General features: G+C 37.9%; 1 protein-coding gene across 1 annotated transcript; it reads left to right on the top strand.

Moving 5' to 3' along the window:
* On the top strand, positions 1–6,283 carry LOC121644815 (alpha-amylase-like). The gene is made up of 9 exons (XM_041993030.1): positions 1–287; positions 2,191–2,337; positions 2,601–2,798; positions 2,918–3,148; positions 4,731–4,864; positions 5,022–5,244; positions 5,355–5,476; positions 5,590–5,715; positions 5,961–6,283. Exons 1-9 carry the CDS (start codon positions 120–122, stop codon positions 6,148–6,150), a joined length of 1,539 nt encoding a protein of 512 aa, XP_041848964.1. The 5' UTR covers positions 1–119; the 3' UTR covers positions 6,151–6,283.
* The last annotated feature ends 7,652 nt before the right edge of the window (positions 6,284–13,935 follow it).

Below are 13,935 nucleotides of genomic sequence, written 5' to 3'. Positions count from 1 at the left end.
CATTTACATCTGTCGATATTTGCAGACCTCTCATTGCCCTTAGATAAAAGAAAAGTTGGTATAAAAAATCAGGATTTGTTAGAGGGTGAGAGCGAGTGTCTCTCCCATTCAAGAGAAGGATGAAGCTCTTCATTTTGTGGACCTTGTTTGGGCTCAGCTTTGCCCAGCACAATCCCCACTTCAGACTTGGAAGGACAGCAATCGTTCACCTGTTTGAGTGGCGCTGGGTCGACATTGCTGCTGAGTGTGAGCGCTTCTTGGGTCCAAAAGGATTTGGTGGTGTTCAGGTAAGGAGGACTTAACACATTTTAGTAGCAATGGATGATAATGTTTTGTCTTCTGTTCACAAATACCTTACATTATCCACATTAGTTGAATTTAAAACAACTGTTAATATAAGCTAATTCATAAAATAAGATTTGCCTGTTAATAAAAAAAAAACTGCAGTTTGTGTACCTCATCCTGGACATCTTGAGGGATGACAGTGGAAAAGAAAAAACTCTTAACAGAAAGGAAAACTCTCCAGCAGAACCGAACTCAGCAAAAGGGGCTCTCTACCTTGACTGGTGGGGGTGGAGAGGATGGGACAGAGAAGTCAACTAACAACATAACTCTCAGCCATGGATCCCTGCTCAAAAAGAAAAAGAGAGGCACAAGTTGATTACAGTAATGTCAAATATGTATTTATACACAGAGAATAAAGAATAGAGGTGCAACCATTAGCAACCACTAAAATTGTGTCCTGAAGTAAATGGCTGTATAGCAAAAAGAAGTTATTTTAGTTTAAGGCCTGATTAACTGTTTTGCTCTACCAAAGTAATGTTTTTGTATAAATGCAGCTAGGAAGTGAGAAACATGTTTTAGTAAAATGTTGGTTTCAATTGCCCAAAGTGTAAAGAGAGCATTTAGCTGCTCCATACACCTACCTCATAGCTTGTTAAATTATAAACTTCATAAGTCTCCGCAAATATGAAAAATCTTATATGAAAGGTCACTTCTTTACAGGATGGCACTATAAGCCTTACTTATGCCAACTGGCAGTGTTGGGGTAGTTACTAGTTACTCATTACTTCTGTAAATTGTGATGAAATTACTTTATTAGTTACTGCATTTGAAAAGTAATTTTACTACTTATCATCACTGCCTGTCTGCATAGTTTTTACTGTATATTGTAAACAAAATGGCTTTAAAACCATAAGAACAATATGGGAAGAAATGGACACACGTCTCATAATCATTTTATCTAGTATTTTTCTAAACCTGGACGATTCAATAATCGACAAGGGGAGCATGTCTCCTACAATGAACACTGCAACTAGCTTGATAATTTCTGTGTTACCTGCTGCTGCGCTCCAGGAAATGTTGAAAAAAGCTACGTCACGCAAATCGATCTCTATGGCAACGTGTCCAGGCAAGCACACACACAGGCAGCAGCATGAGTTACCACTTAAAACAGATAAGAACTTTACACGTAGGCAAACATGGCTCAAGTAATAGAGAAAAACATGTTACTGTAGTGCAGTAAAGTAATTTCATTACCGATATTTTAGGTGTTATGCATTACTTTACTTAGTTACCCAAAAAAGTAATATTGTTACTGTTATGCTTTGTAACACATTACTCCCAACGCTGCCAACTGGCGACCATTTCCGCTGCAGGACTTGTAAAAATGGATCAGGAAAGTTGTATACAGTAAAGAAATAATTTGACTTAACAAGACAGTAAGGATATCTGCAGCTGACATTTGACTGTTTAGACTGATGGATAATGGAAATTAACAGTAAAGTCAGTACTTGCATTTAGCAACAAACATGACTTAGAAAATATTGTAGCGGTTGCAACGTGGCGACCCATAATGTTAAGTGAAGTGATCCTACAGTAATGTTCTGGCTAACGTTACTTGTTAAGAATGTTCTATGGGTGGGATATTGTGTGGGGTTAAGACAGGGATATGGTTGGATCAAGGAGAAAACGGGCAGAGATGGGCGAGAGTTCAGTTCAAGCTAGAGAGTTGTTGGGTTTGTGTGAGTTCTGTTTGTGCAGTTGTTCGGTGTGGTTACGGCCCACAGTAACCGGTATTCTGTTAAATAAAACTGTTGTTCTTGGAGTAGCTTTCATCTCATCTCTTGTCCAGCCGGACGTTACAAAATTATACAGGTACCTGTAATGTTTTTCTTCTGTGTTGCTTAGATCTCTCCTCCAAATGAACACATTGTACTGGGCAGTCCCTGGAGGCCATGGTGGCAGAGATACCAGCCAATCAGCTACAAATTGTGCTCCAGATCTGGCAGTGAGGATGAGTTTAAAGACATGATCACCAAATGCAACAATGTTGGGGTAAACACTGGTCATTTAGTAAAGAAGAGAACAATCTCTGCTTTTATTTATCAGCACATGGTAACACTACAGCCTTGTATTACTAAATGCTTTTTGTATTATCAAATGTTTATGCTTTACTTATTATCAACACTGATTTATACCTGGTATTTTACTACCCAAAGAACAAATGCAATTTAAATCAACATGCAAAGAAGATTTTTGTAAGTGATACTTGACTGCATAAATAATAATTCCACATGCTGTAAATATATTTTTCAAAGGTCAACATCTACGTGGACGCTGTCATCAACCATATGTGTGGAGCTGCTGGTGGAGAAGGGAATCACTCTTCCTGTGGAAGCTGGTTTAACACTAGCAAAAAGGATTTCCCTGGTGTCCCCTATTCCTCCTGGGACTTCAATGATTCCAAATGCAAGACCGGCAGTGGAGATATTGAGAACTACAGCGAAAAACATCAGGCAATTAGAAACTCAGAAGCAATTTATCAATACAATTTATCTAGGGCTTCTTCTACTAATAACCCACAATTGTTTTTTAACCCACAGTTTTTTATGTATAATGGTAATTACTGTTCCAGGTGCGTGATTGTCGTCTGGTCAGCCTTTTGGACCTTGCGCTGCAGAAAGATTATGTTAGGGGCAAGGTGGCTGAGTACATGAACAAGCTGATTGACTTGGGTGTGGCTGGATTCAGAGTGGATGCCTGTAAACACATGTGGCCTGGTGACCTGGAAAATGTCTACGGTCGTCTTCACAACCTCAACACCACATGGTTCCCCAGCAGCTCCAGACCATTTATCTTCCAGGAGGTAATTTTCCCCTGGACAAACTCCACTTCTTCTTCTTCTTTTTTTTTGGAATGCAGGAATATTTTGGAGTGTAATAAAATATCAGCATGACAGGTTCATAATTCATTCATGGTTTGTTGTCACCAAAAAGGGGGGAAAAGAAAACCATTGGTGAAAACATTCAGTCATGACAAGTAACTCTGCTTAAAAAAGAATGTTAACATTTAGGAGCATGATTGGTTAAGCCCTGGCTATAATGTCTGTGCAAGCATGTGATTAGCATTGTCTAAAAGTATCAGTGATAACACTCTGATACAGTCAGCTGCATTGTGATAAACACAAGCACAAAGGAAGCAGATGTCAACATGAATGCAATTATTAGTTACCATGCGCTGAAAAAACAGGTTGCAATATAAAACGTTAAAACATGTATGAAGGTGAATTCTAAAATATTGATGATTTTAAGCTGCAGAAGACACAACTCATCTTGGGAGATAATATGAAATAACAACCAGCTGGTGAGTTCAAATAAAGTTAACCGTCCTTTGTTGAGTTTGCATTTTAAGTGAGGAGACAAACACATTTGGCAAAGGGCAAACGAAAACGAAAAGGGAAACACTGAGGACTGTGGTTTCTGCTCAAATGACATAATTACAATATGAAGAGCCTCTAAACTAGAGTCTGAAAGTAATTTATCAAACCTTCCAAACAGGAAACAAACAAAACCCCTCTGGATGAAGAACTCCATCAAAGCACAAAAGAAAGAAGCACCTCTAAACCTAAAATTTCCACCATAAAACAAATGCGTGTGCTAGCATCTTGATGCAATAAAAGATTGATTTTCTCTCTGACTTACTCTCCAACTATAGATAACTGCCCTAAATCATTCTACTAAGCAAACAGCTAACATGAACAAGCAAGTAAAGGATGATGCTGAAGTCTATGCTTCATTCAGTGGTACCTTAAGCTGTGAGTAATACAAACAAGAGGCAAAGAAGGGAGCAATTCACATTTCATCTAAGCTGCTTCTACATGACAGTTTGTGAATTAATTCAGCAATAGTGACAGCCAAGTGAGTAGAGGATATCCTGATTGGATCCTAGGTCCAATCAGCTGTGAAGGTAAGTGAGCAGGCTGGAGAAGCAGCAGAAGAGATGGTGGGGGTTCATTCCAAACATAAAACCAGTCAAAGATCTGACAATCTGAAAAAAACATGTTTATGTAAACTTGCTTTTATACTAAACTATTTGTTGTGTCAATAATATGGCAACAATTATTTAACCCTTTAAGGCTCTGCATATCTTTTTAATATGCTTTTTGTGAGACCTGCTGCATCGTTTTATGGTAAAAACTTTGCTCAAAACCCTGTTGTACACATTCTGATACTTTTACTTCTGATCCCTGGTGTACAACTTTGCACGACAATAATTATGACAGCACACAGTAAAAAAACTGTACATATATGCAATTTTCATTCTTTTTCTATATTCTGTTAACCAGACAAAAATTAAGACCATTATTTCTCATGTGAAGTTTTTAAGAGTTAAACCATTTTGTTTTTTAAAACATGAATGTCATGAATTTGGTGCATTTTTCTTTCTAGGTTATAGATTTAGGAGGTGAGGCCATCTCATCTTCAGAGTATGTCCATCTGGGAAGAGTAACTGAGTTCAAATATGGTGCCAAACTGGGAACTGTCTTTAGAAAATGGCATGGGGAGAAGCTGTGCTACACCAGGTATGTTAATTTCAGCCGGTGTACCAAAATCACAAATTACAAAGATGCTCAAACACTGAATACCTTTACTTCAATAATGAATTTGATCATTACTATTAGAAATAAAGATTTAAATGCTTAGCACATTTGAATTCCTAATTTTTGTTCCTGTGTCCAGGAACTGGGGAGAGGGATGGGGCTTCATGCCTGATGGCAATGCTCTCGTCTTTATTGACAACCATGACAACCAGAGAGGTCACGGTGCTGGTGGCTCATCCATCATTACTTTCTGGGACTCCAAACTCCACAAGATGGCTGTTGGCTACATGCTGGCCCACCCTTACGGAGTCACCCGGGTCATGTCTAGCTACCGCTGGGAACGCAATTTTGTGAATGGAAAAGTATGTTCACACCTCTGTAGGAATAATGAGAAAATATGATTGTACAATAGTTCACAGTTTGGATCAGTTTTTGCTAAAATCTTGCCAAAAAAATTTATATATCTTTGCAGGATGAGAATGACTGGATGGGCCCTCCCAGCAACAGCAATGGATCCACTAAGCCTGTTCCCATCAATCCTGACCAAACTTGTGGAGATGGATGGGTGTGTGAGCACAGATGGCGTCAGATCACGTGAGCTCTCCAAAAGAATGCTAGTCTTTTACATTAACAGGACTGACTTTGGCTCAGTCATAAAAATTATGTATATTACATTTTAAAAATACAATTTCACATTTCCTTTGAAGGAACATGGTCATTTTCCGTAATGTGGTCAGCGGACAGCCTCTCTCCAACTGGTGGGAAAACCAGAGCAACCAGGTTGCCTTTGGACGTGGTGATCGAGGTTTCATTGTCTTTAACAATGATGACCGGTAATGACTTAATGCTACTTTCATGTGCAAAAGTGCACTTACACTACGGTTCAAAAGTTTGGGGTCACTTCCCTATTGAATCCCAAGGCAAAGTGACCCCAAACTTTTGAATAGTAGTGTACATGTATATATATTTTCTCTCTCTTTATAAGCAGTTGCTCATACATTTGAGTGTGGGAGGTTCTCTAAATATAATTATAGAGTTACAATATGGAGCTTTAAAACTGCCTTGTTCTTCACTTTAGGGACCTGGATGTGACCCTAAACACTGGCCTGGCCAGTGGGACCTACTGTGATATAATTTCTGGCCAGAAGGAAGGAAACAGGTGCACCGGGAAGCAGATCCATGTTGATGGTAACAGTCGTGCACACTTTAGGATCAGCAACAGAGATGAAGACCCGTTTGTTGCTATTCATGCTGAGTCTAAGCTGTGAACACATTCTGTATGACTTGAAATAAAACTGATCTAAAAATCATGAACACAAGAAATAAAGAAATATCATGAGAAATATAAAAGAAACAGTGCATTATATATTTTGCTTGGAAATAAAGAAACTTGATACAGTTGGTAGATTCAAAGTGTTACACTTTTATATCTCATACTCCCTAAGCGTCACGTTTTTCTTACACATATCAGACTAGCGGAAAGCACTTTACGGACTACGACACTTCGAATTTTTAAGTATAACCACCATAATTTATAATCAGAGTAAATGTGGTGGCCATTGAAAGGATGCAACAATTCAGGGTTTTTATATATAAAATAGCAGTGAAAAGTGTAAAATATGGGTAAGAATGTGAAGGTATGGTCCAATTAAATTTTATTCCCTTTCATGGCAAATACTAAGTATGAGAAAAGTTTTATGTATCATATAACTTTTAAATTATCCAAGTTCATACACGTTATAGAATAAAAGGAAATGCATAATAAAAGATGACACTTCTTTTTACATATCTTCACAGTCTTCTGGCTCACATTGTTGATTAGTGTAAATAGATGCAATCTCTGTCTGCAATGCACTTATGTCTTATTGCACAGGTATGGATTGTAAATATCAGCAGCAAGTTGTAGTTTGTTTGACAAGGTGCATCTGTTCTGTCTAATACTGAGAATGTATAACTTAAAATACAGACCATTAAAAAACTAATGAAAAATGCCATTTTGTGTATGAAGATTCTAAAGATATGTGGCTTGTACAAAAAGGGGAAGCAATACTTCCCTTAAAGACTATGATGAGAAAGGATTGCTCAAATGTGTTCTCACATTGACTTTCCCCTCTAAAATGATTTAGAATTGCAATTTACTACTCCTGTAGTCTTTTTAAATAGGCATGGCAGTGAGTAAAAATCAAACACAGATAGAGTTAATGAGTCCTGAGTGGGGTCTTTCTTTTCTGAACAATGAGGTGGAAACCATTGCTTTTGCCTGACTATTTAATGCTTCTAATTCATTTTTTATAATAAGAACAAACTCATCCCTCCATCCATCCATTTCCTATACCCTCTTTTTCCAATACAAGGTTGCAGGGGGGCTGAAGTCCATCCCACTAGCTATTAGGTGAGAGGCAGAGTACACCTTGGACAACTCAGCAGTCCATCGTAGGACCATAATAGGAAACACTTAAGTGACCTTGAAGGATAAAAACTTTAACACCATGGTACATAATGTCCTGTGTGCAGAATGTGACAAATTCCAAGTTTCTCTTCCAAGTACCTACACATGTTAAACACCATTGGAAAGATAAGATTCTTGAGATTTGAATGATGTATACAATTTCAGGCTACACTTATTTCTAAACAGTTCCAAATGGATTTTATCTTTGAAGCCATATGCTTCTCCAGTAGCCGTTGTTATTGCAACAAAAATTGGTCCTGTTAAATCAGCAAGGGTTCAGTTTAATCTTTTATCCATTAGGTGAAAATGGAAGATTTTAAGGGGTTAACAGCTGCAAAAGGGAATAGCCTTATCAGCTTAACTGTTCTTGCTATAAAGCTGAATGTTTAACATAATCGAGTAAATCTAAGGAGTCATGACTGTTCTGTTCAAATTTCATAACTCTGTTACTAGCAAGTATAAACTAATGTTGTGGTCAAACCTCTATGAGAAAAACACTTTATGATAATATATTTTAATTTATTTTCCTTTGAAGTCTATTTTCTCAGCTGTTAAAGGTCAACGAGGGTCCAAAATGAGACATGTGATGCCTACAGATGTCCTTCCTGCATTTCGTATTCTCCTCCATTGGGACTCCCTGCCATCACATTGCAGCCACTTCAGTTTCACCTGAGTGCAGTACTGGCATCTATCATCCCTCCATCTTTATACTTCCTCCCTCACTCTGACAGTCTTCCTGTCCCGTCACCCTTGCGTTAACTGTCTCCACCTTCCTAGCCCACCTGCTGAGTTGCCATCAGTTGATCTCGGCCAATGACACGAGTGCCAGCCACCAGAGGTGAGACAGCAAAGGTGATACCTGCCAGAGCATTGAGCTCATCCCAGTCACCATGACAACAGAGCATATGAGCTGAGAAAAATGTGGAACTCTTGTCGGCGGCATAGAAAAAGAAAGGGCATGGGAATAACGAGAATTTAATTTACCCAACAATGATGATGTAAGCCCTGCCAGGATATGTAGTTTGCATTGTGTGACTTTACAGCATACAGCATTACAACACCTTAAAAACCCATGCACCTTATATAAAAAAGCAATAAAAGCAAGATGTGGACCTATATTTTCATCATACCTGAATGTATCTTGAGCGTTATGTGACCTAAACAGGTAAAGCATGAATAGATAATGCATTTTTGTTCTCTTTATGTGCAGGAGAGACTGCCAGAGAGACAATAAGTGCAGGAGACATGATAGGTGGCTTTAACATTGGACGAACCTCAACATATTGCAGCTGCTAAATTATTGACCCTCTCTCCATCTTTTGGTTCGGCAGCTGTGTGGACCTGTACCCTCCGATTAGCTGCAGAGATGTCAGCATAGCACACCAGAGTCTTTGGTCCTGTCATCATCACTGATGTTTTGTGACATGGCTGTCAACAGTGTCCCACATCCTGTTTTATATTTCATATGGTGCACCAGACCTGCCTGTCACATCATGCAAGGACAGAGACAGTCATCAACCTAAAGATGAAGCAACAGAGGGTTTTGGATGTTCTGTGCTCAGCTGCTTAATTAAAAAAAAAAAAAAACCAAGAACCAAAAAAAAAAAAAAAACAGTGAGAGTCACGCTTCACTCAGACAGATTCACATATTTAAAAGTCTAAAAAGATGCTGTTTGCAGCATATTTTTAACAAAGAAATTTGATACGTGTTACTTGTGCTCAATCAGAAATATTTTCAGTACTGGTATATGCAGCAGTCATGAACAGAGAACATTGGGACTGCTTTGAGTAGGTGGATTTATGGTAATCCTCCACTTGCTATCACTTGGGGGCAGTGTTGCAGCAAAAACAATAAGACATCAACTTTCCAAACAGACGTCAGATTGAAAAGGTCCCTGACACATTTAGCTTCTCATAAATGCTTGAAATCCAATGCAGCATTAATCAATTCACAAAATTATTCATTAATGATCATTTGAAGAAGCAAACATGATTATACATATCAATGTCAGAAAAAAAAGGAAGAGAATGATACGTTTCATGTTGGCCGTATCACCTTAAAACATTCATTAATGCACGAAGCAAGTTCCTTATATTGATATATCATATTACATACTTAATTGGATAGATATTTTTCAACATACAAATCTGATCAAGCGCAGAAATACTGATCCCAAGCCCTTAACAGAAGGTCATGTCAAGCTTCAGCTTTCTCATCCTACTGCTATGCAGTTTCACTTTCACCGTGGCAACATGCTATGGCAACTCATACATCTACAAATAGGTAACGTCTAATTCCACATGTTTTAATGTGTCTCCTATTCTAAACTGGACAAGTTTATAATCCTAAAAATATATATTTATTTGTGTTTGTGCAAGTGTGTGTACATGTGAGTGTGCGTATTCTTGTGTGGATTAAAGAATATGTTGTATTTACCTTCAGCCAACAGATTCTTTGGCAGATGTTCCTTACTGCATCAGCATTTGAAACCATTTCATTCTAATCATTACCAACATTTCCCTCATACACTTTATGTGTTTTTGGCAGTATGGTGACATGATAACATTTTTAAAAGGATTTTTAAAGAGTAAAAGTTACAGTATTCCACAGCAGTTCTACAACAGTGCTCTTACAAGTTTTGTGCATGTACTAATCTATTCTCAAAATCTAATAAATCACACTCTTTAATTAGTTTAAGCTTTCTGCAATGGTTACACAACAGTGTACAGCCAATAAACCCAGAGCAGAATATACAAATAAAATACATACAAAAAACAAAACAAACAAACAAAAAAAAAAGTACATACATGCACAAAATAACAGTATCAACATGTGTATGCCTCTGAGTAAAAGAATTCCCGTGTATTGAAACTACCTATTTAGGATTTGCATAAGTGGAACTTATTTAAAATCAAGGAAGCATTATCTCCTATTTTTAAACTTAAGATTACTTTTATGCATAGTATAATAGTTCTTGGAAGAAAATGAAATGGCTTTCAATATTTTTAGGGGTTTCAGTCTGTGATGAGAACTGATCAAAACAAGATTTGCAACAGGACCATAAAAGGTGACACTGGAGAGTGAGCTTTTTAAATTTTTTAAGGAACATCAGTGGTCTGTCTTGGACAGTTTTCAGTGAATCGCTACAATTATAGCTATAACTTAGTAAATACCAAGTATCCTTTTTGTTTTGGAAATAATGGAACTAAGCACTGTTTAAAATTTGTATTTCAAGAAGAGAACCTTAAAAATATGAGATTCTCACTTGTTTTGAAGTAAAATGAGATTCATGTTGCATTTTCGTTGAGCCTGAGACGGCCCTGAAGCAGAAGTAAAGCAGCTTACAATATTGGTTTCCAGCCTGGCACCACACTGTTTTCCTTTATGGTGCCACAACACACACCAACAGCCTGGTGTGGCAATACATTTTTCCATAATATTTTTTAAACTTTTGGTAAAAGAAATAAAGATAGGGTAGGGGTTTGGAGGGTGGTAATGCAAGTAAGTGAATCACAGGACAAGAACAAATTTCAGACGGCTTTCGCTACAGGAAAACTCAGAGAAATCCAACAATCTAGGTAAAGTTTCCAGTGTACATGTTTATAATCATAAAAACAGTTTGATTGTGGTCATTTCTCCCTTCTCTGTAAGTAACAAGGGGAGTGAAGCTGCTATTGATTCATATAATAAAACATATACCCAAGAGATTTAATTTATTATACTGAATCCTGGCCAACAAGAAAACACAACATTACAACAACAGCATGTTCATGTTATATGCTGTTTATCAGACAATGAAGAGTAATTTCTGAGTTTCATCTCTGTCTCACCGATGAGGTAGCCACCCCAGTGTCACTCCAGATTGACTTACAAAAGGTTCTGCTCAAATTTAACAAGTATTTGGTAATTTTGGTCATGTCACATTGTCCGATATTTATCAGTGTTTTTGTGTTGCTTCTGGTGGTGTCTTTGTGGCTTCTTCAACATAAAAACAAATACACCTGTGTGGATGTGCATGTGGAAGATGTGAAAGACTCAGGGGATTTGTTTTTATGGCAGTATGGTTACATTCCACCACTGTGGAGGCCCAATTTCAAGAAAACTACCAGATCCTCTCGTGTTACTTTAATGTGCCATGATTTTTTAACCAAACTTTCAAGATCAGAAATGTTAAATAGTTTAGTTTCCAAAGACCTTGTTGGTTTTTCTAACAAATAATGTGTGTCGTAGTTTTCCTTTCCCAACACCTTTGCTGTCCTTGCAATGAGCTTATTCATACCCCCTACCAAAAGATTATACAGCAGCCTACAGAGCAACATGAAGGTTGGCCTTTTGTGTCTGCATGCAATTCTCTGCTTTATACTTTAATGATATCATTGCTGAGCTAACTCATCTTTTATAGCTGACACCCCACAGGGTGGCCAATACTTAGTCTGTGTATGTGTGTGTGTGTGTGTGTGTGTGTGTGTGTGTGTGTGTGTGTGTGTGTGTGTGTGTGTGTGTGGTCTGTACCTCAGGCATGGTAAATGTAGAGTGTGACAAGTCCCACTTAGCCCTGAAACTCAGACAGAGGCTCTAATCTGGAGCTAAAATACCACTATGTGAAACAGGCGCCCAGCACAACTTTGGAATAATTGAGACAAACTCATTCAGTCGCGGCTCATTTAATATAATGAGCAAAGTGAGCTGTTCAATTTGCATACTGATTAGATGCCTCCATAACATTACATACCCCCTGCTCATAGATATTCACTGTGGATATTATGTGTAATCAGAGCATGGATTTACTTTACAAACATGCTTATTGCAAGCTACGGCCTTCAATTAGGCCATTGGCAGGTCTTCATCACCTTTAAAACCAATCAGACTGCAGGTCAACAGCTTCCTGTGCCATGTTGTTGCTATAAAAACGTATTAAAGGTCTAACCCTAACAAAAATGATTGGAGGCTTGATAGACATTTTGTGTTTGGCAGTTGGGTCCAAAAGAGATCCTGTCTTTTCCAGCAGCATATATATTTCATGTGTTGGTTTCTGGGATCTTATGTAATGACCTTTCTCAGCTCTCACCTTTGTGTTCTCTTTATTGATCTCTGTTATTGCTCTGGAAGTCCCCTGCTGCTTATGTTTGCTCCCTTACCTATTTCCACCATTCCATCAAATCCACTCTCACATGTGCTCTGCCTGACTATTTGCACTTGCTGACACCAAAACTGTTAGGGCTGCAGCAGTGGGTGGTTCAAATCACACAGTGTGCAGGGTTTCAATGCACTGCTGGAGGTATTGGACCAGGGACTTGGCTTCAGAGTCCACACCTCTGGAGCAAGACTTGCTGAAAGGGAGCAGATGGTGACATGAATAGTGCAGCAGGTCCTGTCCACCCCCGCCCAATAGCCTTGCGTGCAGCACATTACTTCAACAAATGCTTCTCATAATTGATGTGCTGGAATGGCCCCACCACAACCGGATTTTGCAGAGTGGCAGAATCATCAAGGTCATTACTGCTGACATTACTGACATACTTACTACACTATAATGCTGTGTCTGGGGCTTCTTCGAGAGGTGTCTTGAAACTTCCTGAACACTACTGCTAAAATGAATGAGTTTCTGTGGGTCAAGAGAGATTATGTTGAATTTTATAAGTTGATCAAATGGACATGCAAACTTGATTTTACTTACTTTTTCATTTACATAAAGGATATATTTTTTCTTTTACAATTTAAAAACAAATTGTCATCACTTTGAGTGATTCTACAACACTCTAACTACCTAATTTCTTATCTGTCTTCCAGACATTGCAGGGGGGAAACCCACAGAAACACCTTAATTATACATAGCAGCCTTGGGCAACTTCTAACATTAAACTTGTATGGCTTGGTTAAAACAGAATCTGTTTTGTGACCTAGCTGGCCCACTGCTCTGTCACCTTATTCATAGCTTAATTTAGAAAAATATTAAACCCTGTGGTTTTGTTTTAAAATACCATCGAAAATGACTATTGCTTAAATTAACTTTTGTATTTCCTGTCAATATTAAAAAGTCTGCAGAACAATTAATACAACAATGGTTTTTGCAGCACATATACAACTCTGGTGTATACAACACATATGTTCACAAGAAGAGAACATTTTATGATGTTAGAAAACATGTGCCATCTGTGTAAAGTACAGATAAATTGTCTGTGTTAAGAAAATAATTAAAATAAGTGGCTATCACAATCCATAACAGAAAAATCTAAAAAAAAATAACACATAAAAAAAATGTCAATTGTGCCTTGTGTTTTGTTGTAAACAACAATGTACTTCTATACAAAAATGTATGGGCCTAAAGACCATAAGACAATCTGACCTTTGTGGTCCTTTGCCTGAGGCTAAAGTTCAGTTTCCTTCGAAATACCTTTGATAGCCATGTAGATTGACTGATGTGAGGTATTCATGTTTCAAATGGAAATCATTCTTAAAACTTTCTTCTAGTGGAGTCATTAGATCAAAATATCACTGTTAACAGGCAGAAACCTGGACAGGTGATGTATGCTACTCTTTGTAATTTATCTGAATAGCAGCAAGCTAGCCTTTTAAAAGACCAGTATGAATTGGGACTACTAT

This window comes from Melanotaenia boesemani, chromosome 8 (assembly GCF_017639745.1).
Source record: "Melanotaenia boesemani isolate fMelBoe1 chromosome 8, fMelBoe1.pri, whole genome shotgun sequence".
NCBI lineage: Eukaryota > Metazoa > Chordata > Actinopteri > Atheriniformes > Melanotaeniidae > Melanotaenia > Melanotaenia boesemani.
The sequence above is the reverse complement of the archived record's forward strand: the minus strand, read 5'-3'. Positions and strand labels throughout refer to the sequence as shown.

Bases quoted from the DNA above. Each gene is read 5' to 3' on its own strand.
- LOC121644815 (XM_041993030.1), top strand. From the start codon at position 120: ATGAAGCTCTTCATTTTGTGGACCTTGTTTGGGCTCAGCTTTGCCCAG. The intron at 2,799-2,917 runs GCAATTAGAAAC...TTACTGTTCCAG, and splicing joins ACTACAGCGAAAAACATCAG to GTGCGTGATTGTCGTCTGGT. The intron at 3,149-4,730 runs GTAATTTTCCCC...TTTTCTTTCTAG, and splicing joins GACCATTTATCTTCCAGGAG to GTTATAGATTTAGGAGGTGA.